Source organism: Mustela nigripes, chromosome X (genome assembly GCF_022355385.1).
Source record: "Mustela nigripes isolate SB6536 chromosome X, MUSNIG.SB6536, whole genome shotgun sequence".
In the NCBI taxonomy this organism is placed as follows: domain Eukaryota; kingdom Metazoa; phylum Chordata; class Mammalia; order Carnivora; family Mustelidae; genus Mustela; species Mustela nigripes.
In genome coordinates, this window is record NC_081575.1 from 80,972,193 (window position 1) to 80,997,935 (window position 25,743).

General features: G+C 39.7%; 1 protein-coding gene and 1 pseudogene across 2 annotated transcripts in view; one reads left to right on the forward strand and one right to left on the reverse strand.

Moving 5' to 3' along the window:
• Positions 1-921: 921 nt before the first annotated feature.
• CCNB3 (cyclin B3) overlaps positions 922-25,743 on the reverse strand; it is a 49,875-nt gene continuing 25,053 nt past the window's right edge. For both annotated transcript variants that reach the window (XM_059386191.1, XM_059386190.1), the window contains exons 8-12: positions 9,824-9,961; positions 6,313-6,468; positions 5,357-5,506; positions 1,446-1,576; positions 922-1,224 (exon numbers count right to left, since the gene is read on the reverse strand). In XM_059386191.1, coding sequence (XP_059242174.1) covers positions 1,152-1,224; positions 1,446-1,576; positions 5,357-5,506; positions 6,313-6,468; positions 9,824-9,961 — 648 coding nt within the window. In that variant the 3' untranslated portion in view covers positions 922-1,151. The remainder of the gene's footprint in view (positions 1,225-1,445; positions 1,577-5,356; positions 5,507-6,312; positions 6,469-9,823; positions 9,962-25,743) is intronic.
• Positions 13,196-15,888, forward strand: LOC132006869 (large ribosomal subunit protein eL8-like; annotated as a pseudogene).

Below are 25,743 nucleotides of genomic sequence, written 5' to 3' on the forward strand. Positions count from 1 at the left end.
GAGGTCGCAGAGGTTTTAGAGGCAGGATTAAGGCAGTGGCTCTTCAAGGTGCCAGGGTGACTCCATCATTAAGCATCTGCCTTCGACTCAGGTCATGATCCCAGCGTCCTGGGATCGAGCCCTGCATTGGGCTCCCTGCTCTGCAGGAAGCCTGCTTCTCCCTCTCCCACTCCCCCTGCTTGTGTTCTCTCTCTCACTGTCTCTCTCTGTCAAATAAATAAATAAAATCTTCAAAAAAAAAAAAAGGTTTAAGGCAGTGGCTCTTCATCAACTCTCACAGAGTAGATTCAGCTCCTCTGTTAACAACAAAGATAACTGTACCAGTACACATCACCCCAAAGGTAGAATAGGGAGAGATAGTAGAATCTTCTGAAGGCTTTACGAATGAACATTGGGCAAATGGTTGATGCCTGTATTCATGGGGCATCTCACCAATTTCACAGATGGAAATTTCTCCTCTTGACACAAGGTCCAAAAGAGATTCTGGCATGCCAGTAGAAGCAGCTTTTCAAATTTAGACTCTAGAAAGCTGCTTAACTATGAAAGTAGGGCTATACTGGGGTTAAAATCCTAATTCCCCATCTCTTTGACATCCAGGAAGAAACAAAGAAAGCAAGCAACCTGAGATGGGGACCAAATGGTATTAGCCCACACTCCCAGCTGCCTCAGATCTGAACACTGAGGCCTGTCTGTCTGGTAGAGCTCTCTCTCTCTTTGAATGGGACACCCACCCCCAAGGATCCTCCTTGTATAGACTCAGCCTTCAATTTATACCCTAATTCAATTCTTCTTCCCATGAAGAGAAAGTCTCCAATTAGAGAAGGAAATTGGATAACTTAGATCCTTGAGGCACAGGGGGAAACATCCCTGGGCTACACATGGGGCTCCTGAGCAAGAAGAGGGGACGTGAGCCCGTTTTACAACAAACATTTATTTTTTATTAAGTTTCTAATCAAATACTATAATAATTTCTTTTCTTTCATAAAAAGCTAAATATTTACAAGACTATCAATTTGGGAAAAGACAAACAAAAGAGTAAAAAAGAAACGTGATCAAAACACAAATTCAAAGACAAAATAAATAACAGCTTTTTTCAATGCCTGCCTGGCCCTGGGGGCCGCTGCCAGCACACCAGCTCCTCAGCCTCAGACTTAGCAGTAGTTCAGCATCTCCTCTAGCTTCAACATGTCCAAGGGGGGGATTTTGGTGACCTCGAAGAAGACCCTGCAAAGGAAGAGGGGTCAGATTAGAAAAAAATAAGCCAAAGAAAACAGAATCCTTGAAATAAGTACAACATAAAGACCCTTGGTTCCCTATGTTGGTTTAACCCTAGAGTAGAAAGTAAGGTGAACAGTACTGAATCTTTCTTTTTCCTTGAGTGAGGCTAGTCTGTGCCTCCTCATGGTTGAGCACAAACCCCTCCTCAATTGGAGCTTGGTACTTACTGGTGAGAATATTTGGAATGCACAGTCTTGAGCTTGTTGCAAGGACGCAATGTCAGCAGGGTGTTTAGCTGCTTGACCAAGGGGTGAAGATCAGAGGTTTTGTAGCCACTGTAATACTCCAGGGCAGGAGCCTGGAAGAAGCAAACAGTGACTTTTACCACAGAAAGCAGACCCTTCCTCTATCTCTACTATCCCAAGTCCAGACTTTGTATACATGGCATAGGCAGAGAAGGTGGTTAAACATTTCAAAAACTCATACAGCACAGACACTGACCAGTAAGTATAGAGAACTTCCTAGAAGACACTAGGCTCCAGCTGCAAACTAATGGTATGGCTATCCAGATGTATGTAAGTACCATATATCCACAGGTACCAGCTGGATTTTAGCCCTGGTTGTAGGTATTCGTGTAAGCTGAAATCCACTAAAGAATCTAAGGAACATAACTGACTTTGTAATTTACTCACTCTCAGGTCAAGAGCCAATGGCCAGGAAAACCTCAAAACAAACTTAAGATCCCAAGTCAACAGACAACGGGAATTTAAGGTAGTTTCTCTTCTCTGGCTCTAAGAGCTATCGCTCCGTGCATTTATTTTCTCATTCAATTTTATGGATGCTTATTTTGTGGCAGAAGTGATACAGCAGGGCATTTAAGAGCAAAGGTTCCTGAGGCAAATGGCTTATGCTCAAATTCTAGCTCCACCAACAGCATGGACTTGAGCCAGTTATTAATTTCTTTGTGCCCCAGTTTCCCACTATGCCAAATGGGGATCACTACAGTAATTGCATCATAGAAGCAGAGGAGTTAAGGTGTGCACACAAGGCACAAATGGAACAGAGCCTAGCACAAAGTGAGTGCCCAAACGAGGCTAGCTAGGATTACTAGTGCCAAGCTCTGTGTAGGCTGCTGCGAATACAAAGATCACCAAGTCCCCTGCCCCTAAGGAATGTGTAGTGGGGGAAATAGCCATGCACACAGAGAATTACAGAATGTGTGGGAAGGTCTACGATGGAAATGAGAAAGGGACACTGGAGAAACAGAGCAGAACTTTGAACTTCAGAACAGACCATGAACTTTGGCCAGGAAAATCACAGAAAGCTTTGTAGAGGGCAGCCCATCTACAGTGGGTGGAAAGACAAGTGGGAGCTCTGTAGGTAAAGAAGAGGTTTATTCTATAAGGCAGTGGTTTTCTAAAAGTGTCTTAAATTACTTTCCCCAAACTCCCTTTCCCCACCACCAAATATCTTACATGGTAGCCCAAATATATACCTGGAATTGGGAGTGAGAGCTAACAAGCCCACCAATTTGGATCCCTTCACTTTTTACATGGCCCGGAAGACACTTCTACAGGAATCCCAGGGCCCTACTGAATATTGTTTAGAAACCACTGCCACCAGTAAAGGGCAATCATTGGCATGCTGAGCGGTGAAGTAACACATTATATTCGGTGTGTCAAATAAAATTAATGGAACCATTGTCATTGCACAGGTTCAGGCCCCAGTGCTTCATCTTGACTATTACGAAAGCTTACTAGCTATTGTTCCCACTTTTATACTCAATGGTATTCCCACTTTTATACTACCTCTCATTTAATTCACCTTCTGTACTGCAAACCAGTGCTGTTTCCACAACACACAAAAAGGAGTAGGTCACTCCCCTGCCCCAAAACCTTCCAATGCCTTCATACAAAGTAGGTCTCTCCACTTGGTATCATAGGTCTCTCACAATCAGACTACACCCTACCATTCCGGTCTCATCTCTCACCACTCCCTATTAATATATCCTCTGCTCGCTTTATAGGAAATGCTTTATTCTGCCCTAAATACATCACACTCTTCTCATTGCCTTCACATCAGGTCAATTATCATTCCCTTTACTAGAATGTCTTCTCTCACAGGTACCTACTCATCTTTCAAGACCCAACTCAAAAGTCACCTCCGCTGTGAAGCCTTTCTTCTCTATAGAAGGAGTATACATAGCATAGAGGACAGTGGGGCCATCCTACCCGAGTTCAGATCAGGGCTGATGCTCAGCTGATACTCACTGGTGCAACCATGCCAAGTGTTAAAACACAGAACTATTTCTATACTGGCTGGCAGGCAGTTTGCTGCCCTGAGTCCCTCAGTTGTCCCCCTCAGCACCTACCACATTTCCCCAGGATCTAAAGATCAAAGCCTGGCACAGCATGGGGCCTCTCCAGGGCCACAGTACCAAAGCAATGGCCACATCAATTCTGATGATACAGTAGATATCCAATTTGAAAGCTACTCTTAATCCCCAAAGACTAGCTGTGCCTCTCATTAGCAAAACATAGGAAGTTATTTCTTATCTGTAAAGTAGGGATAACAGTTAATATACAAAGTGCTCAGATCACTGTCTAATCACTAAGTTTTAGCCATTTTTTTTCCTTTTCGTCATCATCACTGCCATTTACTGAATGCTTTTTCTGTCCCAAGAAATTTCAGTATGACTTATCCAAGTTCATACAACTGTTTATAGCAATCTCAGTACAGAGAGTACCAGAGAGGTTTTCCCAAGATTAGTGGCTACAGGACTTCCAAGTTGGAGGGGCTTACAAGTGAGTTTTATTTGTACTGGAGAAGGAGGCTTTAGGGACCTTCCTCTTCAGAGAAGACCACTATACTATACCTCGGAGTCCCCCATTATACACAAGGACAGTTGCTTTCATGACTCTGGGTCTGTGCTTCTCAAATTCTGTTCCAATGAGCTCTCTTGGGGAAGTGGGGGCAACCTTGTTGAGGAGACTGCAAGGGGCATGGGTGGACTGGGTTCAGGTAAGAAGGGGGCCCATCCTACCACCTGCTACAACCAGAATTATTTCATATTAATCTGTTTTACAATACCATGTTTTCAAGTAAGCTTTCTTTGGAATAAAGAGTACTGTGACTAAGGAAAATAAAATAAAACCCTTTAAGCAGCCAGGCTCCTAACACATCCTAACTCCTAACATGTCAAAGAATTTGTAACTATGGGTGCATGGCAGTTTTATCACTGAGTTTCCCATGACCCCACTTTACACCTTCCACCTGACCTGACCCCGTGGTGCAGTTTTGGGGGCAAATCTGACCTGACCCCGTGTTTTCTTGCTTTTAACTGATGTATAGGTGACATATAATACTATATTAGCTTCTGGTGTAGAACACAGTGATTCAGTGTTCATATATTACGAAACACTCACCATATAAGTGTAATCACCATCTGTCACCATACAGTGTCATTACAATGTTATTGACTATACCTCCTATGCTGTACTTTACATCCCCAAGACATATTTATTTTGTAACTGCAAACTGTACCTTTTAATCCCCTACACTTATTTCGCCCTTCCCTCCCCGCCCTTCTCCCCTCACTAGTTTGTTCTCTATATTTATAAATCTGTTCCTGTTTTGTCTTTTTTATTTTTTAAAAGATTTTAATTATTTATCTGAGAGAATGGGAGAGTGAGAGAAAGAGAGAGAGAGAGAGAGAGAGAGAGAATGAGCACAAGCTGGGGAAGCAGCAGATGAAGAAGCAGGCTCCCCACTGAGCAGGGAGCCTGACATGTGGCTCGATCCCAGGACCCTGGGATTATGACCTGAGCCAAAGGCAGACGTTTAACCAACTGAGCCACCAGGTGCCCCCTGTTTTGTTTTTTTAGACCCCACATATAAGTGAAATAATACAGTATTTGTCTTTCTCTGACTTATTTCACTTAGTATAATATCCTCTAGGTCTATTCATGTTGTCACAAATTGTAAGATTTTATTCTTTATGGCTATGCAATATCCCTCTGTGTGTGTGTGTATGTGTGTTCACACCACATCTTCTTTATTCATTCATCCATCAACGGACACTTAGGTTGCTGACTCTGTGCTTTTAAAGCTCTACTCCATGTTCCCAGCAAGTGTTTACCCGGTGTCCGAGCTTCTTCATGTAGAGGGCCAGGAGGAAGGAGCCAGCAGCTAGCTTGGAAGCCCTCTCCTGGACATAGTCGTATTCTTGCAGAGTCATCTCACAGATGAAGCGGGACAAAGTCAGCGTCTTCATGCTGGCACGGAGACACTAAAGGTAGCAAGAAGACTTGCTCAGCAATCGATTCGGAAAAGCAGCACCTAGCAGAAGACCCTCTGTACCCACTCTCTCCAGTTATCCCACCTCAGGCCCAAATGGCTCTCTGCCTGAACAATTCACTTCTCTTGCCACCATGACTCACACTAAGGACCCTACCCCCAAAAGCACAGAATCTTTCAGGCAGGGATTCTGAAATCAGCCAGTGGGCTTTGCTACCTTTAGAATTTTTAACCAAATTATCAAGTGTCCTTCCCCCAACCTCCCTTTTCTTTGTAAGTTATCCTTTTAAGAGCCAAAGCCTTCCAATTATAACTTTGCACCTGGCTCCACCCCAGAAATAGTCCATGCTCCAAAAGAATTTCCATTTTCTTGACTGAATCTTTTTTAGAAATTATAACTTTTATAAACACACACATAGAAGAAAGTACACGCATGTACTTGCAGAATATAATAAATAATTATAAAGTGACCTTACCTGTAACCAAAACTAAGATGAAGGAAGAGAACTTTACCAGCATCTCCTCCCAACTTCCCACATGTCCCTTCCTGATCAAAGACTCTTCTTCCCCTCCTCTACACTGCCTTCACCTCAAAATATAAAGGCACACAAAGAAAATCTTCAATTTTGTTTCTCTCACACTTCATAAAGATGTTCAATCTAAGAGGGTGGATTGAAGAAGAAATTCACTTCACCCCTGTTGCCCCTTTCCCTTTCCCTACCATCCAAGCAGCCATTCTGGGTATGGAGGGGACCAACCCAATAGTGGGAGAATGAGGATACGCCTCTTCCCTCTTACCCTAGCATATCTGCGCAGGAAATGATAGGCGATGGGAATGTTGATATCAAATTTGAGAGTTTGCAGGATGCTGATTTCCATGGTGAGCATCTCATCTCGCTGATAAATATCATCACAGATATATAGGAAATCATCCACACAAGGTGGGCAGGACTCCTACGGGTGGGGAGGAGAGATAGTCAGAACCAGGCCAAGAAAGCCCACTGCTCTGTGCTTTGAGATAAAAGGCAGTGGGGGAGAGAAGTGAACGATAGGAGGCAATAACATTTCCCAGCATAAAACTTCAGGCTTGCTCTGAAAGCAAACTTCTGGTTGATTTGAGTAGCCCATCTGAAAAACAAAATCAGAGACAGAGGAGAGATCTGCCCCCCAAACTGCACCACAGGAGCGAGAATGAGGCCTGGGTGGGGGTAGATTCTTACACTGTCCGGAGTGGCTTAATATGGCACAGGAACCCAGAGCAATGATCTCTTTTCTAATGAGTGAAAGCTGGAAATGGGAAATCTAAGACCGGCTCTGGGGGAAGGGAGGAAAGAAGACAACAGAAAGTGGAGCTAGCGATGGAAAATAATATGGCACTTTGTTTCACCGTCTAAGAAATGAACAAGGACGTTTGGGAAGGGGGGGGGGCTCAGGTAGCAGGCAGGGAGAGACAGGCAGACAGGCACGGAGAGCCCAAGCAGAGACTGAGGACTGCAGGGGGTTTGGGGGAGGAAATGTTCATGGGGGCCAGACTAGGAAGATCTAGACCAGGCCAAGGGTGAGAAGAACCCTTAACTGGGAAGCACCTTATTATGTCCTGCCCTCTACGGGGTGAACCGTGGTTTGGGGGAGAGGAATAGGAAGCGGGAAGATTCCCGAATCTTTTATCAAGCTGTATCTAACTGCCCACCCCAGCATTCTTTCCACACCTTTCTCTGTCTTTCTATTTTGAGATCTCAGACTAGATTAACCCTTAGATTTACAGACAAGGAAATTTAGGCACAGAAAAAGATGGCAAATTTCTCAAGTTCATACAGCACACTAGGAGCAGCACCAGGACAAAAAACTCTCCCTTCCTTTGCCCTACTCACTAGTGGTTCCTTTCTTTCTTCTCTTCTCATACCATCTCCACACTTCCCCTTGCAAAAGTCTTTCTGTACTTCTCAACCCTGTGAGAGGAAGACATCCCTTCTCCAAAAAACATAGTGGGGACCCTTCATCCTGATAACCGCAACAGGGGTACTCTTGGTTCCCAGATTTGCTAGGAAGTGCCTCTTTGCACTTTGTTCCTCCTTCGGCTGTCAGTCACGGACCCCCCAACTTCTTTTTAATTCTCTTGAGGCTAAGGCATGGAGAACTTAATACCTTAGTACTTAATACCCCGTGCTAAGCCACAAGGATGGTCCTAGGGAGGAGAAGGAAAGAGGAGGGAGGAGGAGGGAGAAGGAGAACAAGGAATGAGCCAGGGAGTGTGTAATCAGGGAGGGAAATGAGCCGGAGAGGGAAGCAGCAGAGGAGGGAGCAAGGAAGAGAGTGAGAGAAGAGGAAGGGAAAAAGGGAAGGAGGAGGCAAGAGAGGGAGGAAGTGAGTCAGGGAAGGTGGGGGGCAAGGAAAATAGACAGGGACAGAGAGAGAAAGAGGATAGACTAGAGCAAGTGATAGTGGGTGGGAGGAAGCGAACCCTCCAGGAGAGGCAGCAATCAAGAGGGGGAGTTGGGGGGGGGGGGCAAGCGAACCAGGGAGCAAATGAGTAGGGAAGGAAGTGAACCCAAGAGGTAAATAGTAAGGAAAGGAGGAAAGGCAGAAGGGGGAAGAGAGAGAAGAAGCAAGGGAAGAAGGAGATGAGAGAAAGAAGGTGGGCGGCAGCTGGAATTAGAGGGAGTCACGGTGCCAGGGTAGCAGGCAGCAAGGGTGGGAGGTAGAGAGGGAAGGAGCACGTGAAGAAGGGAGAGAAGGAATAAACAGAAAAGGGAGGAGGGAAGGGATGGAAGAAGGAAGCAAAAGACAGGAAGGGAGAGCCTGAAAAGAATGAGGTGGGGAGTGAGGAGAGAGGGGACAGAGAGAAGAGAGCAAAGGAAGGGAATATAATGGGGGGAGGGGATAATGGGGGGGAGAAGAGGATGGAATGGTCCAGAGGGAGGGAGGGAGATGGGAGGGGTGAGGGGGCAGGAAAAGAGACACAGAAGGAGGGCTGGCGGGAAGAAGGGTAGGAGAAGGGGAGACAGGGAACTAGGGAGGGAAGGAAGGAGGATACAGGAAGGAGATCCAGTTTGTAGTGAATGAGTGCACAAGGCAGGGATGGAAGACTCAAGGGAGGGCTGAGGGAGGGACTGAGAGAAGGCTGGAAAAGGGAAGAGAGTTGAGGAACAAGGGTAGAAATAAAGCAAGGAGGGAAGAGAAGAAAAAGCTGCAAGAAAGGGAGGCAAGTAAGAAGCCAAAAGGGAGGACTGGAATGAGGGAGGGAGGGGGTACAGGAGTAAGGGAGGCAAGAAGCAAGTTAAGGGTAAAGCTGGGGAGGGAGCAAGTCAGGGAGCACGAAAACAAACCCACAGTTCTGAAGCTCTGTAAATTCAGTAAAAGTTGCTACCCCTCCGCTTCTAAACCCCAAGATTTCACACAAGTAGCCTATCCATGGAAATATCACAGTTGAACAGGATCATTTAGCATCTGAGGAAGAGGAAAGACTCAGAGAAATTAGATGGTTTAGGTTTATGAAAGAAAGGCCAGCAGGGCACCTGGGTAGCTCAGTTAGTTACGTGTCTGACTCTTGATTTCAGCTCAGGTCATGATCTTAGGGTCCTGGAATCAAGCCCCACATGAGAGGGAGTCTGCTTCTACAGTCACCCTCTTTCTCTGCCCCTCCCTCTATATTCTCTCCCCCTAAAGTGAATGGATAAATCTTCAAAGAAAGAAAAGAAAAGCTACTTGCTTTTATAATGCTACTTCAAAAATACCATTTAACCCAGACTCACTACCATCTGTAGCAGGCCATGTTCCCTTAAATGTCTCCGGCACTGAGGTTTGGAACTGCTTTCTTATCTACGCAGTTCAAGACTACGCAGTGGAAACTAGGTGGAGATGACGTTGGTAGAAGAAGAAAAGAGGGCAGGGTAGGCAGAGAATTATGGATCAGAAGGAAGTACTTAACTAAGCACATGCCCAAATACACACATCTTCAAAGAAGAAGTGAAAGAACCCTGTGGACACCAGGAAACAAACATACCACCCTTGCCACCCAACACCAGCATCCCTCTGGGGAAGACCAACCAAAAAAAGGTAGGAGATATTATTTGTGTGTGTATGTATATAATTATACACACACACACACACACACACACACACACACACACAGGTGCACATATATGCAAATGTAAATGCATATATGTGTGCGTGGGTGTATCTACATGTAGATGATACATACGCATATGCCTACATATATTCCCATTTATGTATACAAATACATACATATATATCGGACATGGCTAGAAACTTGATTATTTTTCTCTAGGCTCTATGAACTCAGGCTCACCTCAAATTTTGCTGCAATCAGAAATGCCGTGGAACCAAGGAGCTGTAGCTTGTCCCTCTTGCATACTACCTCCATAAGGTAGTGATCCACCAGTTTCACTGCCAAGTACAGGGTCTCATGACTCATCTCAAAGGTCATCTGGAGGAAGACACAAACAGGAATCTGCCATATGGCCCCACCCCAAGGTCACAACTAGTAGATCTAAACTATCTTGTCTGTGGCATTGAGGACAGTGGAACTACCAGAACTGGCCAGCTGAGACTCAGCTACAAATGTGGGAAGTGCTTCAGCTAGGTGCCTAGCTAGACCTCCTGTGCCTCTAAGGACCCCAGCATTATCCATCCCTACACATTTAGGAGGATGACCAGTCCTATAAATTAGAGAGAGATGCTCTGCCTTCTCTAGGAGCACCTTGAATGAACACACCCTCTCTCCTTGATCTCCGATACTTAGATTCTTGCTTTCCCCATCTGCTACTACATTATACAGTGAACTCCCCCAAAGAGATCATGTTCTTTACCTCTAAAATACAAAGACTCATTTATTAGTTTATTCATTCAGTAGTGCCTCTTCCTAATTAGATATGTCATTAGAATATATGGATTGGAAGAAAGTACCAATAGCACCATTTGGAAGTGAGCTGAGCGATTGGAGAAGCCAGAAAGAGATTAAAGCATTAGTAGTATAATCCTCCTTCCTTTTTTTTCTCTTGTCTGTCCTTGCCTTGCCTTTACCAACTCCAAGAAATTACCTCCTAGAACTGTAGACCCAGTGTTAGTTCCAGCCCACACAGCATCTTTGAGCAAATTAGAGAAAAAAAGTGACATCTTTGGGAGAATGCAGCCCTGCAGGCACACATCTTATCAAGCAAATGATACCTTTATATGAATTAGCAAACGGTCCCTCTGCCTCAAGGCAGAGCAGCTCCACAGCTAAAACGTACAGCTTGACAAATGGTATGAGCTGGATTCCATCGCCCACTTTTGTCTTCCCTAGTAACCCTGTGTAGGCACAATCTACACTACACACAGGGCTCCTCCCAGTCATCAGTGATGCTTCTTCCTCTCAACCCCTTAGGTTCTTAGATTCAAGAACAATAAAATCTATACTTATCCAACATATCAACCAATGCAGGAATCTTCTCTTTAATGTCTCACCAAATAACTGTTCAGTTTCTGCTATAGGACCTCCAAATATAGCCTGATCTCTCTTTGAATGGTTTTAATGGAAAATTCTTCCTTATACTGAGTAGAAATCACCATCCTAGTAAAATTTCCTTACTTCATTGGGCCTCCTTTTATGTAGGCTACTCTTATTGACTGAAGCCTAGATGTCCAAAAAGTCGGCCATTAAGAAGCACTGGGGAACTAGATGATTATCAGAAGATGGCTGAATACATCAGTTCAGCATTACATTCAGTTCAGATGCATTACATTTCTGAGTAACAGAAATACTAAGAAGCTGTTCTTATTGTTCCTGGGATATGGCCTTGGATCTTCTCAGAAATCCATCCTTACCAGCTTCCTATTGCAATGTAAAAAAGTATCACACACTTAGTGACTTAAAGCAACATAAATTCAATTATCTCACAAATCTCAAAGTCAAAAGTGCAAAATGGGACTCACTGGGCTAAAAAAAAAAAAAAAAAAAAAAAAAAAAAAAAAAAAAAAAAAAAAGTAAAAGAACTGGGTTTCTTTCTAGAGGTTCTAGTAAAAAAAACCAAACCCTTCTTCTAACTTCTGTGAGCTGCCCGTATTCCTTGGTTTGTGGTCCCTTCCATCCTCAAGGCCAGCAGTCTTTCTCACACTGCATTACTCACTGCCTCCCTCTTCCACACATAAGAACCCTTGTGATTACACTGAGTCCATTTGATAATCACTGTATCTTAAATTTGGCTGATTATAATCACAATTCCATATTCTATTTTAATTTCCCTTTGCCACATAAAGTAACATATTCATAGATTCTGGGGATTAGGATATGAACATTTTATTCTGCCTACCACATTTTCCAAAGGAATGTCGTAAGAGATGGAGAGAGTTCATGAAGATGAAGGGTAATGACTACCACTTTAAGTATCAAGAAACTGAGGTCAAGTAATTACCAAAAAAAAAAAAAAAAAAGACAGTAAGAATGAAAAGTAGCAGTTCTCTGAGGATGATACCTCTGTGAGTAAATGACAAAGCCAATGCCTACATAGCCTCTTTCCAGTACCTCTCATAAGCACTTGGCCACCCATGTAACACATTGTTATGAAATGGTTAACATGTAAAGTATGGGCAATATCTGAATGAATGGTTGAAATTTGGAGTCAACAAATATTTGAATCAGCAGCAGCGTCAGTGATAGCAATCCTCCTTCTTTGAATGTAGGACAGTACTCTTCTAACATAATTCTACCACTCGGGACTACGCAGAGCAAGTCTAATTGTCTTGTGACAGCCCTTCAGCTACTGAAGACAGTTACAATATCTCCTATAAATTTCCATCCTAGACCAAATAACTTGACTTCCTTTAACTATTCTTCACATGATATGGTTTTCTGTCACCTCAGCATCAGGCTCCAAATGAGGAGACTGACTTTGTTCCAGTTAGAGAAAAGTAGTAGTGCTCTAGATAATTCAAGAAGCTACAACAAACAAAGAAGCCTTTCAACACTGTAGCAATGGTTTCTCCCTCACAACCACCCTTGGCTAGCACACCCTTCTAATTCTTCATAAACGATTATGCTCCTTACCTGGGGATGGGTAAGAAGGAACAAAAGGGAATAAATAAGTAAATAACTATAGAAAATATAAAGAGTACTCTTGGTCTCAAAGGAGGAGACAAGTTTGACAAAATTTATCTCAAATTCCAAAACTCAAAAACCATCTCCTGCAAAGATGAATAAATAGAGAAAATCACCCATTTATATGAAAAAGAACAAGTAATTTTTCAAGAAGCAATGTTCTGAGAAACCAGAGCAAGTGTCCACTTGTGAAACCTTTCCACTTCAAAGAACTGAAATAAACTTTAAAAAGTACACTCTTAACAAGATCTGAGAGGTCACTGTATGAAAAGAGAACAGATCCAGAAAGACTGGTTTCTGATGAGAAAGCAATTACTTAATTAAAAATGTACTAGCAGAAGTGAATAGTACATTCGGTTATGACAAAAGTCAAATCAATAATTCCAAAGGCTTTAAAAAATTCTCCCAGAACTGAGAGGTAAGAGAGAGTTGAAGATAATAAATGAAAACCTGAGACACAAGAACAGATTCTGGAGATATATACACACACATGCACATACACACACACTCGGAATGAGATAAGAGGCTGAAGAGAAATAAATAATAAAAATTTATCTGAGCCAGTCTCTCCTCTAGCCATCCAAGATGCCAAAAGTAAAGAAGGCTGGGGAGAAGAAGGTAGCCCCAGCCCCTGCTATTGTGAAGAAGCAGGAGGCCAAGGTGGTGGTCAATCCCCCATTTTAGAAAAGGTCCAAGAATTCTGGCATTGGACAGGACATCCAGCCCAAAAGGGACCTCACCCACTTTGTCAAATGGCCTGCTGCATCAGGCTGCAGCAGCAAAAGGCTATCCACTATAAATGTATAAAAGTGCCTCCTGTGATTAAGGAGTTCACCCAGGCCTTGGACCACCAAAGAGCTACAAAACTGCTTAAACTGGCCCACAAATATGGACCAGAGACCAAGCAAGAGAAGAAGCAGGGATTGTTGGCCCGGACTGAAGAGAAAGCTACTGGCAAAGAGGATGTCCCCACTAAGAAGCTGCCTGTCCTTCTAGTTGGGGTTAATACTATCACCACCTGGTGGAAAACAGGAAGGTTCAGCTAGTAGTGATTGCACAAGATGTGGATCCCATTAAGCTGGTTGTCTTCATGCCTTCCCTGTGTCGTAAGATGGGGGTTCCCTACTGCATTATCAAGGGGAAGGCCAGGCTGAGGTGTCTGGTCTGCAGGAAGACCTACACCACTGCCGTCTTCACACAGGCTAACTCAGAAGACAAAGCAGCTCTGGCTAAGCTGGTGGAAGCTATTAGGACCAATTACAACGACAGGTAGGATGAGATCCACCGTCACTGGAGAGGTAATGTCTTGGATCTAAAGTTGGTGGTTTGTTTCATTCTTTTACATATAGCTGTCCAGTTTTCCCAGCATCATTTATTGAAGAGATTGTCTTTTTTCCTGTTTTGTCGAAGATTATTTGCCCATAGAGTTGAGGGCCCATATCTGGGCTCTCTACTCTGTTCCACTGGTCTATGTGTCTGTTTTTATGCCAGTACCATGCTGTCTTGGTGATCACAGCTTTGTAGTAAAGCTTGAAATCAGGTAACGTGATGCCCCCAGTTTTATTTTTGTTTTTCAATATTTCCTTAGCGATTTGGGGTCTCTTCTGATTCCACACAAATTTTAGGATTATTTGCTCCAGCTCTTTGAAAAATACCGGTGGAATTTTGATTGGAATGGCATTAAAAGTATAGATTGCTCTAGGAAGTATAGACATTTTAACAATGTTTATTCTTCTGATCCAAGAGCATGGAATGGTCTTGACCATTCTCTTACACCATACACAAAGATAAACTCAAAATGGATAAAAGACCTCAACGTGAGACAGGAATCCATCAGAATCCTAGAGGAGAACATAGGCAGTAATCTCTTCATTATCAGCCACAGCAACTTCTTTCAAGATATGTCTCCAAAGGCAAAGGAAACAAAAGCAAAGATGAACTTTTGGGACTTCATCAAGATCAAAAGCTTCTGCACAGCCAAGGAAACAGTCAACAAAACAAAGAGGCAACCCACGGAATGGGAGAAGATATTTGCAAATGACAGTACAGACAAAAGGTTGATATCCAGGATCTATAAAGAACTCCTCAAACTCAACACACACAAAACAGACAATCATATCAAAAAATGGGCAGAAGATATGAACAGACACTTCTCCAACAAAGACATACAAATGGCTATCAGACACATGAAAAAATGTTCATCATCACTAGCCCTCAGGGAGATTCAAATTAAAATCACATTGAGATACTACCTTACACCAGTTACAATGGCCAAAATTAGCAAGACAGGAAACAACATGTGTTGGAGAGGATATGGATAAAGGGGAACCCTCTTACACTGTTGGTGAGAATGCAAGTTGGTGCAGCCACTTTGAAGAACAGTGTGGAGATTCCTTAAGAATTTAAAAATAGAGGGCGCCTGGGTGGCTCAGTGGGTTAAAGCTTCTGCCTTCGGCTCAGGTCATGGTCCCAGGGTCCTGGGATCGAGCTCCACATCAGGGTCCTGCTCAGCGGAGAGCCTGCTTCCCCCTCTCTCTGCCTGTCTCTTTGCCTGTTCGTGATCTCTCTCGCTCTGTCAAGTGAATAAATAAAATCTTTAAAAAGAAAAAAAGAAATTAAAAATAGACCTTCTCTATGACCCTGCAATTGCACTCCTGGGTATTTACCCCAAAGATACAGATGTCGTGAAAAGAAGGGCCATCTGTACCCCAATGTTTATAGCAGCAATGGCCACAGTTGCCAAACTGTGAAAGAACCAAGATGCCCTTCAACAGACGAATGGATAAGGAAGATGTGGTCCATATATACTATGGAGTATTATGCCTCCATCAGAAAGGATGAATACCAACTTTTGTAGCAACATGGACAGGACTGGAAGAGATTATGCTGAGTGAAATGAGCCAAGCAGAGAGAGTCAATTATCACATGGCTTCACTTATTTGTGGAGCATAACAAATAGCATGGAGGACAAGGGGAGATGGAGAGGAGAAGGGAGTTGAGGGAAATTGGAAGGGGAGGTGAACCATGAGAGACTATGGGCTCTGAAAAACAATCTGAGGGCTTTGAAGGGGCGGGGAGTGGGAGGTTGGGGGAACCAGGTAGTGGGTATTGGAGAGGGCACGGATTGCATGGAGCACTGGGTGTGATGCAAAAAACAATGAATACTGTTACGCTGAAAATAAATAACAACTTTAAAATAAAATAAAATAAAGTTGGTGGTTTGCATTGCCAAGTTGGAAAAAGCAAAGGTTAAAGATCTGGCCTCCAAACTGGGCTAAGTGTATGCTGTTGAATTTTGTGAACATGAAAGTAATACAAAGTTATCTTTCAAAAAAATTTTCTCTGAGCCAAAGCAAGATTGAATCTTCAGACTGAAAGGACTCGTGATATACAGGACAAAATTAAGGAAAACATATCTATGTCAAAAACAATTATTGTAGGGAAGGTAGTGTATTAAATAGTAATAATACAGATCTAAAGATCTGTTATCTTGACTAAAAATAGAAGCAGAAATAAACTAAAAGTGTGCGAACTATCTCATCGTACTTGAGAGGCAATTAAAAGAACAGGTTCACTAGAGAAGCTGATTAAATAATGGGCTATATCCATATAATAGAATATTATGCAACACTTTAAAAAAATAAGGTAGACCTATAATCATATGGAAAGATTACTAAGACATTCTTGTTTTTTTTAAAGATTTTATTTATTTATTTGAGAGAAGAGAGAGAGAGTGAGAGAGCGCACAAGTAGGGGGAGCAGCAGGCAGAGGGAGAACCAGACGCTCAACCAACTGAGCCACCCAGGTGCCCTACTAAGACATTCTTAAAACCACAAAATGCAGAGCAATGTGTATAGCATGACCTATTAATATAACAAAATATCATAAAACCACATTCATTAAAAAACTGCACTTTTATATGTATATATGCCTATATGTGTGTACATTCATGTATTACTCATAAAATTTAGGATTTTTGAAGAAAGGATAGTCAAAATTTAATAAAAGTGATAATATACCCATAAGAGGATCCGGAAGGATACACACACTAAATTATTTATAGTTGTTACCTCTGAGGAATAAGAAGAAAATAGTTGATTTTATTCATATACATATACATAAATCTGTATGAATACATACACACATATTATAAGCATATATTAATTTATAGTTAAAAAATTGTATGGGGCAGAGTGTTTAAGGTGAGATAGAGGGGGTGAAGAAATGCCAGGAGAAATTAACTAAACATTGATCTTAGACTTTGATAAGTTAAGCAGAAAAATAAATTACCATATAAATTATATAATAATTATTAAGTCAAAAATTAATTGATAAAATGATCTTTGTATTCTATAGAGAATACCTATTTTCTACAAACATCAGTGAATCATTTATAAAAATCCATTATGTCTGAAGCCATGAAGAAAATCTCATTAACTTAAGAAAAATAGAAATTATCATTCAGGTCACATTCTCAAGACGCAGTATGATAAATCTGGAAATTGGCAACAAAAGGATAAACCAAACAAAGTAAAGAAAAGCATTTTTAAAAAATGGTAAGCACTATTCTTAAAGAAAAAACAAAATGAAGAAATAAAAATTGCAAACACAGATTACTGAGGAAAAAAACAAGATAGCTACAACACTATCAAAATTAATGAGATGTACTCAGAAATATTACTTAGAAGAAAATATGTACTTTAAAGCTTTTATTATGAAGTCATAAATAATTAAATTAGACTAAGCATGCATTTTAAGAAACTAGGGAAAACAACAAAATAAACTTTAATAAACTAAGAGTAAAATAACAAATATGAAAGCAGATGTCAATAAATATTTTAAAACGGAAAAGTTATATGAATATATCCATGAGCTGGTTCTTTGCCCAGAAAACTGAACGAAACCTTTGCAAGGAACATTGAAGACAGCATGCACATGTATGCAAACACATGGAAGCAAGTTAACACAACACACACATTTTAAATGAAAAAAGAAATAATTACAAAGAATTATAAAAGAATATCATATACAGTCTGTGACAATAACTGTGAAAACCTACAAACTGGATGATTTTTAAAGACAATATAAACCACAAAACGACTCAAGAAGAATAATAAATCCTTAATAAGCCAATAATCATCAATGTTATAAAGTTATCTAAGAATGATCACACGAATGGCACGATGCATCAATAAATTCATGGGCCAATTCACCAAGATAAATAATTCCTGTGTTAAACTTAGTACTATAGAAAAATTTTTCTAATTATGTTAGGCTAGAACAGTCCTAGTATCACAACTTAATAAAGACAGCGCCAAAAACTTACAAAGGAATCTTATTTGTGAATACAGAAGCAAAAATTCTAAATAAAGTATAAGCAATCAAATCCAAGAGTCAACTAAATAACCATGACTAGTTCAGCAAAGTAGATGAATACAAAATAAGTACAGAAAATATATTAATTGCTTTCTCAATATATGAATACATTTTAAAATTAAAGATAAAAGGATAACACTCATAACATTAAAAAAAAATTCCTCAATACCCAAGAAAAAATCTTTCAAGTCAGTGAAACCAATATGAAAAAATCTTCTAAAACTTAAAATTAAAAAGAAGACCTGGTAACAAAACAGATATAACTGGTTTGGAAAGCTTGATTTTGTGCAATCTGTGAATTCTCCTTGAATTAATCTCAACAGGCTGTTTTTGAAAAACTGACAAAACTTTCTACAGATCACCTGGAAGAATTAACATGTGAGAACCATGAATATTTTGTAAAATAAGTGAAGAGGCAGTAAATGTGTTACAAACCATGATAATAAAAACAGCATACTACTGATATTAGAATAGACAAATGTACTAAAGAATAAAATTGGAAAGACCATAAACAAACCCAAGTATACATGATTAAAGATTAAGAGGGACAAACTTCCAGTTAAAAAACAATTAAGTCACACAGATGAGAAGTACAGCATAGGGAATACAGTCAATAATATTATAATAATGCTGTATGGTAACAGATGGTAATTAGACTTATTATGGTGAGCATGGAGTAATGTACAGAATTACTGAATCATTATGTTGTACATCTGAAACTAATATAACATTGTAAATCAGCTATACTTAATAATAAAAATATATATCAATTCAAGCCAGTGGATAAAGAAAATAAATAAATGGTATTAGAATTACTGGATAATCACTGGGGGAAGGTGTATAAGTGTTGACACCAAAATCAAAATAAATTCTAGACAAAGATTTAAATGTGAACATGAAACTATGAATGTTCTAGAAAAAAATCAGAGAAATATTTAAATAAATATGACTGGATAAGACTTTTCAAAGCAAGAAACAAATCTTAAAACCATAAAGAAAAAAACTGATGGACCTAACTCCTTAAAATGCCAATGCCACTACATATCAACTTAAAATAACACATTCAAGTTTTTCATTTATCAGATGGCAAAAAATATAACACTCTATCTTGGTAAGATTATGAGAAAATAATTTTTCTTCAGTAAAGTACAATGGGCATATTTCAGAAGAACAGTGCCTATATGTACAAATATTCTAAAGGTGCATTGTATTGATCTAATACTTCTATTCCTAGTAATTTAATACAGAAAAACAACAGTACAATCATGAACAATGGAAGCATATGTATGTTCACTATAGGGTTATTTCTAAGAGTAAAATTTAGAAATAGCCTAAATGTCCATTAATAGGGGGTTAGATAAATAAGGACAGATAAATAAAGAACAGAATACTATGTAGTCAACATAAATGATATAGAAATACGTTATTTTAACTGGAAAGATCTCACAATTACATGAACATTGTTACATGAGAAAAAAGGCAAGTCATAAAAACACTATAAAAAGGATATAACTAATCTTCAATGTGTATGTTCCTCAAAATACATAAAACAAACAATGAAAGACTGAAAAAATATGTAAATTCACAATTATAACTGAAAATTTCAGTACTCTTCTCAGCAACAGAATTAGTACACAGATAAACAGCAAGGGTAATGAAGAAACTGACATTAACCAATGGATCCAACTGACATTTATAGAACACTCCATCCCACAGCAACGAAACACATATTTTCTCAAGTGCACCTGGAAAATTCACCAAGACAGACCATATCCTGAGTGATAACCCTTTAAACTTTTTAAAGAATTAAAATCATAGTGTTTTCTTTGACCACAATAGAATTAAACTAGAAATCGATAACAGAAAAATAATAGCAAAAACTCCAAACACTTGGATAGCAAATGACAAACTTAACAGTCCAGGGATCAAAGAGAATGTCTCCCAAAATTTGTGGCTTGCAGCTAAAGCAATGCTTAGGGAGAAATGTATAGCATTAAATGCTTCTATTAAAGAAAAGAAAGGTCTTAAATCAATAACCTAAGCATCCACCTTAAGCTGAGCGAAATAAGTCAAGCAGAGAGAGTCAATTATCATATGGTTTCACTTATTTGTGGAGCATAAGAAATAACATGGAGAACATGGGGAGATGGAGAGGAGAAGGGAGTTGAGGGAAACTGGAGGGGGAGATGAACCACGAGAGACTATGGACTCTGAAAAACAATCTGAGGGTATTGAAGGGACGGGGGTGTGGGAAGGTGGGTGAGCCTGGTGGTGCGTATTATGGAGGGCACGTATTGCATGGAGCACTGGGTGTGGTGCATAAACAATGAATTCTGGTATATTGAAAAGAAATTTAAAAAATAAAAATTTTTTTAAAAAAACTAGAAGAAGAACAAATTAAACCCAAAGCAAAAGGAAACTATAAAAAATTGGAGCAGATACCAATAAAACTAAAAACAAAAAAAAACAGTAAGAAAATGAATGAAATGAAAACCTGGTTCTTTGAGAAGATCAAGAAAATTGAGAAACTTCTAGCAAGATTGATAAACAAAAAGAAGACACAAATACCAAATATCAGGAATGAAAGTGGGGAATACAGGAAGAACTCTATGCACATAAATTGGACTTAGATGAAGTAGACCATTTCTTTGAAAACCACAAACCACAAATCAAAAGTCACCTGAAACGAAATAGGTAACTTGAATATCTTATAATAACCATTAAAGAAATTATATTCTTAGTTAAAATTCTTCAGGAAAAAGAAACTTCAGGCCCAAATAACTTCACTCGTGAATTTTACAGAACATTTAAAGAATAAATAACATTAATTCCACGCATCTCTTCCAGAAAACAGAAGAGAGGGATACTCTCAAATTATTTTTTAAAGTGAGTACCATTCTCATAACAAAACCAAAGACAGTACAAAAAAAAATAGTACAGGGGCACCTGGGTGGCTCAGTGGGTTAAAGCCTCTGCCTTCGACTCAGGTCATGATCTCAGAGTCCTGGGATCAAGCCTCGCATCGGGCTCTCTGCTCAGCAGGGAGCCTGCTTCCCCCCACTCCCGCCTGCCATTCTGCCTAATGATCTCTGTCAAAAAAATAAAATAAAATCTTAAAAAAAAGAAAAAAAAATACTACAGAGAAACATCCATCATAAACACAAATACAAAAATCCTCAACAAAATACTAGCAAATAAAATCCAACAATACATAAAAAGAATAATACACCAGGACCAAGTGGGGCTTATCCCCAAAATGGGGCTACTTCAATATTTGAAAATCAATCCATGTAATCTGTCCTATTAATAGTCTAAAACAAATAAGATTGTATCAACAGACGTGGGAGGAAAAAAGCATTTGACAAAATTCAACATCCATTCATGATAAACATGGAATGGATAGTAAATTTCTCAACCTGATCTAGGGTGTCTACAAAAACAATACAGTTAAGATCATAGGAATTTTGAAAGACTAAGAGCTTTCTTCCTAAGATCAGGAACAAGGCAAGGTGGTCTACTCTCACTGTTGCTATTCAACATCATAAAAGAAGTCCTACACAGTGCAATGAAACAAACACAAAAATGAAATTAAAATCATGCATATTGGAAAGAAAGAAATAACACTGGCCCCATTGCAAACGGCATATTTGTCTATGTAGCTAATCTCAAGAAACCTATAAAAACAAAAGCACTCCTAAGAATTAATAAGTCAATACATAAATATAAGTATTTCATACAGTAATATACAAATGGAAAACTACACTTTTAAAAATATCATTTACAATACTACATCTGAAACTAATGATGTACTATATGTTGGCTAACTGAATTTAAACTAAAAAAATATCATTTACAGTAGGTCCAAGAAAATAAAATATTTTGGTAGATATCGAGCAAAACATGTACAGGATCTACATGGTAAAAAGACAGAAATTGGGACGCCTGGGTGGCTCAGTTGGTTAAGCAGCTGCCTTCGGCTCAGGCCATGATCCCAGGTTCCTTGCTCCACAGGGAGCCTGCTTCTCTCTCCGACTCTGCCTGCTTGTGCGTGCTCTCTCTCTCTCTCTGACAAATGAATAAATAAATAAAATCTTTTAAAAATTTAAATAAATTAAAAATAAAAAGACAGAAATCAAAGAACACCAAAATAAATGAAGGACATACCACATTCATTGGTATGGAAGTTTCAACATGGAAAAATGTTAATTCTTTTCAAATTCACCCATAAGTGTGTGTTAATGGTCCCCAAGACCACCCCAAGGTAAAGCAATTCCTAGTCACAGGACTCAGCATATAGTCATACTCATGGATATGATTTATTATAACAAAAGATAGAAAGCAAAAATCAAGTAAATGAGGACATCAGCAAAACTTGCCAAAAACCAGACACAAGCTTTCAAGAGTCTTACCCCAATTGAGTCAGCTGCTCGGGATGTACTTAATTCCTCCAGGAATGAAATGTGACAATACACATAAAGTGCCATCTACAGGGAAACTCAGTGCCTAAGATTTTATCGGGAGCTGGTCATGTAAACATTCTCTGCCTTGCATGTACCAAACTTTCAGACTCACAAAAGGAAAGCAAGAGTTCAGAATAAACCACATTGTTTATACAAAGAGTTTAGTCACAGTTAGCATGAAGGGACGGTTTTATAGAAGTGTAGGGAAATGTTTACCAGACAACTTCTCAGATGCCCAGACAAAGGTGAACTTTGCAAATAGGACTTTTTTTTAAGATTTTATTTATTTATTTGACAGACAGAGGTCACAAGTAGGCAGAGAGGCAGGCAGAGAGAGGCGGGGAAGCAGGCTCCTCGCTGAGCAGAGAGCCTGATGCGGGGCTCGATCCCAGGACCCTGGGATCATGACCTGAGCCAAAGGCAGAGGCTTAACCCACTGAGCCATCCAGGGACCCCGCAAATAGGACTTTCTAAGGATAGCAGTATTTGGCCTATTAACTATTTTCTGCACAAGATGTAACTCAATTCCAATCAAATTCTCAGCAGGACTTTTTTGTAGATATAAACAAACTTTCTATAATTTATATAGAAAAGCAAAGGAACTAGAAAACTAAAACAATTTTGAGAAAGAAAAAGAACAGAGGTGGAAGGATCACACTACCTAGTTTTAAGACTTACTATAAAACTACAGGAATAAAGACAGTGTGATATTGGCAAAGTGACAGACACAGATCAATAAAGGAGAATATAGAAATAAGTATAGAAATAGAGCCACACATATAAGGTCAACTGATTTTTGGCAAAGGTGCAAAAGCAATTTAGTGGGAAAAAAGTATATTTTCCCACAAATGGTGTTAGAACAACTGGACATCCATATGCAAAAAAAAATGAACTTTGACCTCAAAAACCTCCTACAACACAAAAACTAACTCAAAATGGATTACAGATTTAATGTTAAAACTATAAAACTTTTAGATAACATATGAGAAAATATTCATGATTTAGGTTTAGGCAGAAAATTCTTAAAAAGCACAATCCATAACAGAAAACACTGAAAACTAGACTATCAAAATTTAAAAAAAAAAAAACTTTTGCTCTGTGAAAAACCCAAATAAGAGAATAAAAAGGTTACAGACTGGTAGGATATATTTGTAAATCACATATCCAACACAGGGTTTATATTCAGAATATGTAAAGAACTCTCAATAACTTGACACAAAGAAAATATACTATATGTTGCCTAATTGAACATAATTTTAAAAAAGGAAAAGAAACTAACCCATTTAAGAAATGGGCAAGACTTAAAACACTTCACCAAAGAGGATAGATGGATGACAAGCAAGTATGATGTTCAACATTATTAGCCCTCGAGGAAATGCAAATTAAAACTATGGCGAGACTCCTCTACCCAGCTATTAGATGGCTTAAATTTAAAAATTCTAATATCAGGGCATCTTGGGTCATTCAGTGGGTTAAGCCTCTGCCTTTGGCTCAGGTCATGATCTCAGGGTCCTGGCATCGAGCCCCGCACTGGGCTCTCTGCTAAGCAGGGAGCCTGCTTCCCACCCCTCTCTGTCTACTTGTGATCTCTGTCTGTCAAATAAATAAATAAAATCTTTAAAAAATATACCAATACCAAGTGCTGACAAGGATACACAGCAACCAGAACTCTTATGTCCTACAGGTGGATCTCAAGGGAATTATGGTGAAGGATAAAAGTCAATCTAAAAAGGTTATATACTGTATGATTCCATTTATATACCATTTGTGAAATTACAAAGTTATAGATGTGAAAACAAATTAGGAGTTCCCAGGGACAGGAAGGTAAGGGGAGGAAGATGGCTGTTGCTATAAAAGGATAACATGAGGGATCTTTGTGGTAATGGAACAGTTCTGTGTCTTAACTGTGGTAGCAGTGCTTACAAAATTTTCATGTTTGATAGAACTATACAGACTAAACACACACAACAAATAAATGCATGTAAAACTGATGAAATTTAAGGCCTGTGAGCCTTAATCATGACACTATATTATAGTTACGTGAAATGTTACCATCAGGACAAAGTAGGTGAAATGTACACAGGACTTCCCTATACTGTTTTTTGCAAATTATTGTGACTCTTATTTCAAAACAAATGTTAAAATTTCATAGAACTATATACCAAAAAGTCCATTTTTATTTAAAATATAAAAATTAAAGTTATAAAAACACTATACATGTTTTCTAGTACTGTGATTCTCTATCAAAAGGTGTACATTGACATCACTTGTGGAGGGGTGCCTATGTAACTCAGTCAGTTGGGCATCTGTCTTTGGCTTGGGTCATGATCCCAGGGTCCTGCTCAGCAGGCTCCCTGCTCAGTGGAGAACCTGTTTCTACCTCATCTGTCACTCCCCCTGCTTGTGCTCTCTCTGACAAATAAACAAAATCTTTTTAAAAAATCACTTGTGGAGCTTTATAAAAATATATGTGCCCTGAAGACATGAACAGACATTTCTGCAAAGACATCCAAATGGCCAACAGACACATGAAAAGTGCTCACACTCAGCATCAGGGAAATACAAATCAAAACCACAGTAAGATACCACCTCACACCAGTCAGAAGGGCTAAAATTAACAAGTCAGGAAATGACAGATGCTGGCGAGGATGCGGAGAAAGGGGAACCTTCCTACACAGTTGGTGGGAATGCAAGTTGGTACAGCCACTCTGGAAAACAGCATGGAGGTTCCTCAAAAAGTTGAAAATAGAGCTACCCTATGATCCAGCAATCCCACTGCTGGGTATTTACCTTAAAGATACAAATGTAGTGATCCAATGGGGCACATTCACCCGAATGTTTATAGCAGCAATGTCCACAATAGCCAAACTATGGAAAGAACCTAGATGTCTATCAACAGATGAATGGATAAAGATGTGTTTTATATATACAATGGAGTACTATGCAACCATTGAAAAACCCAAAATCTTGCCATTTGCAATGACATGGATGGAACTAGATGGTATTATGCTAAGCGAAATAAGTCAATCAGAGAAAGACAATTATCATATGGTCTCTCTGATATGAGGAATTTGAGAGGCAGGGCAGGGGTCATGGGGGGAAGGAAGAGAAAAATGAAACAAGATGGGACCAGGGAGGGAGACAAACCATAAGAGACTTTCAGTCTCAGGAAACAAAATGAGGGTTGCTAGGCGGAGTTGGGGGAGGGATAGGGTGGCTAGGTGATGAATATTGGGGATGGTATGTGCTATGGTGAGTGTTGGGAATTGTGTAAGACTGATGATTCATAGACCTAT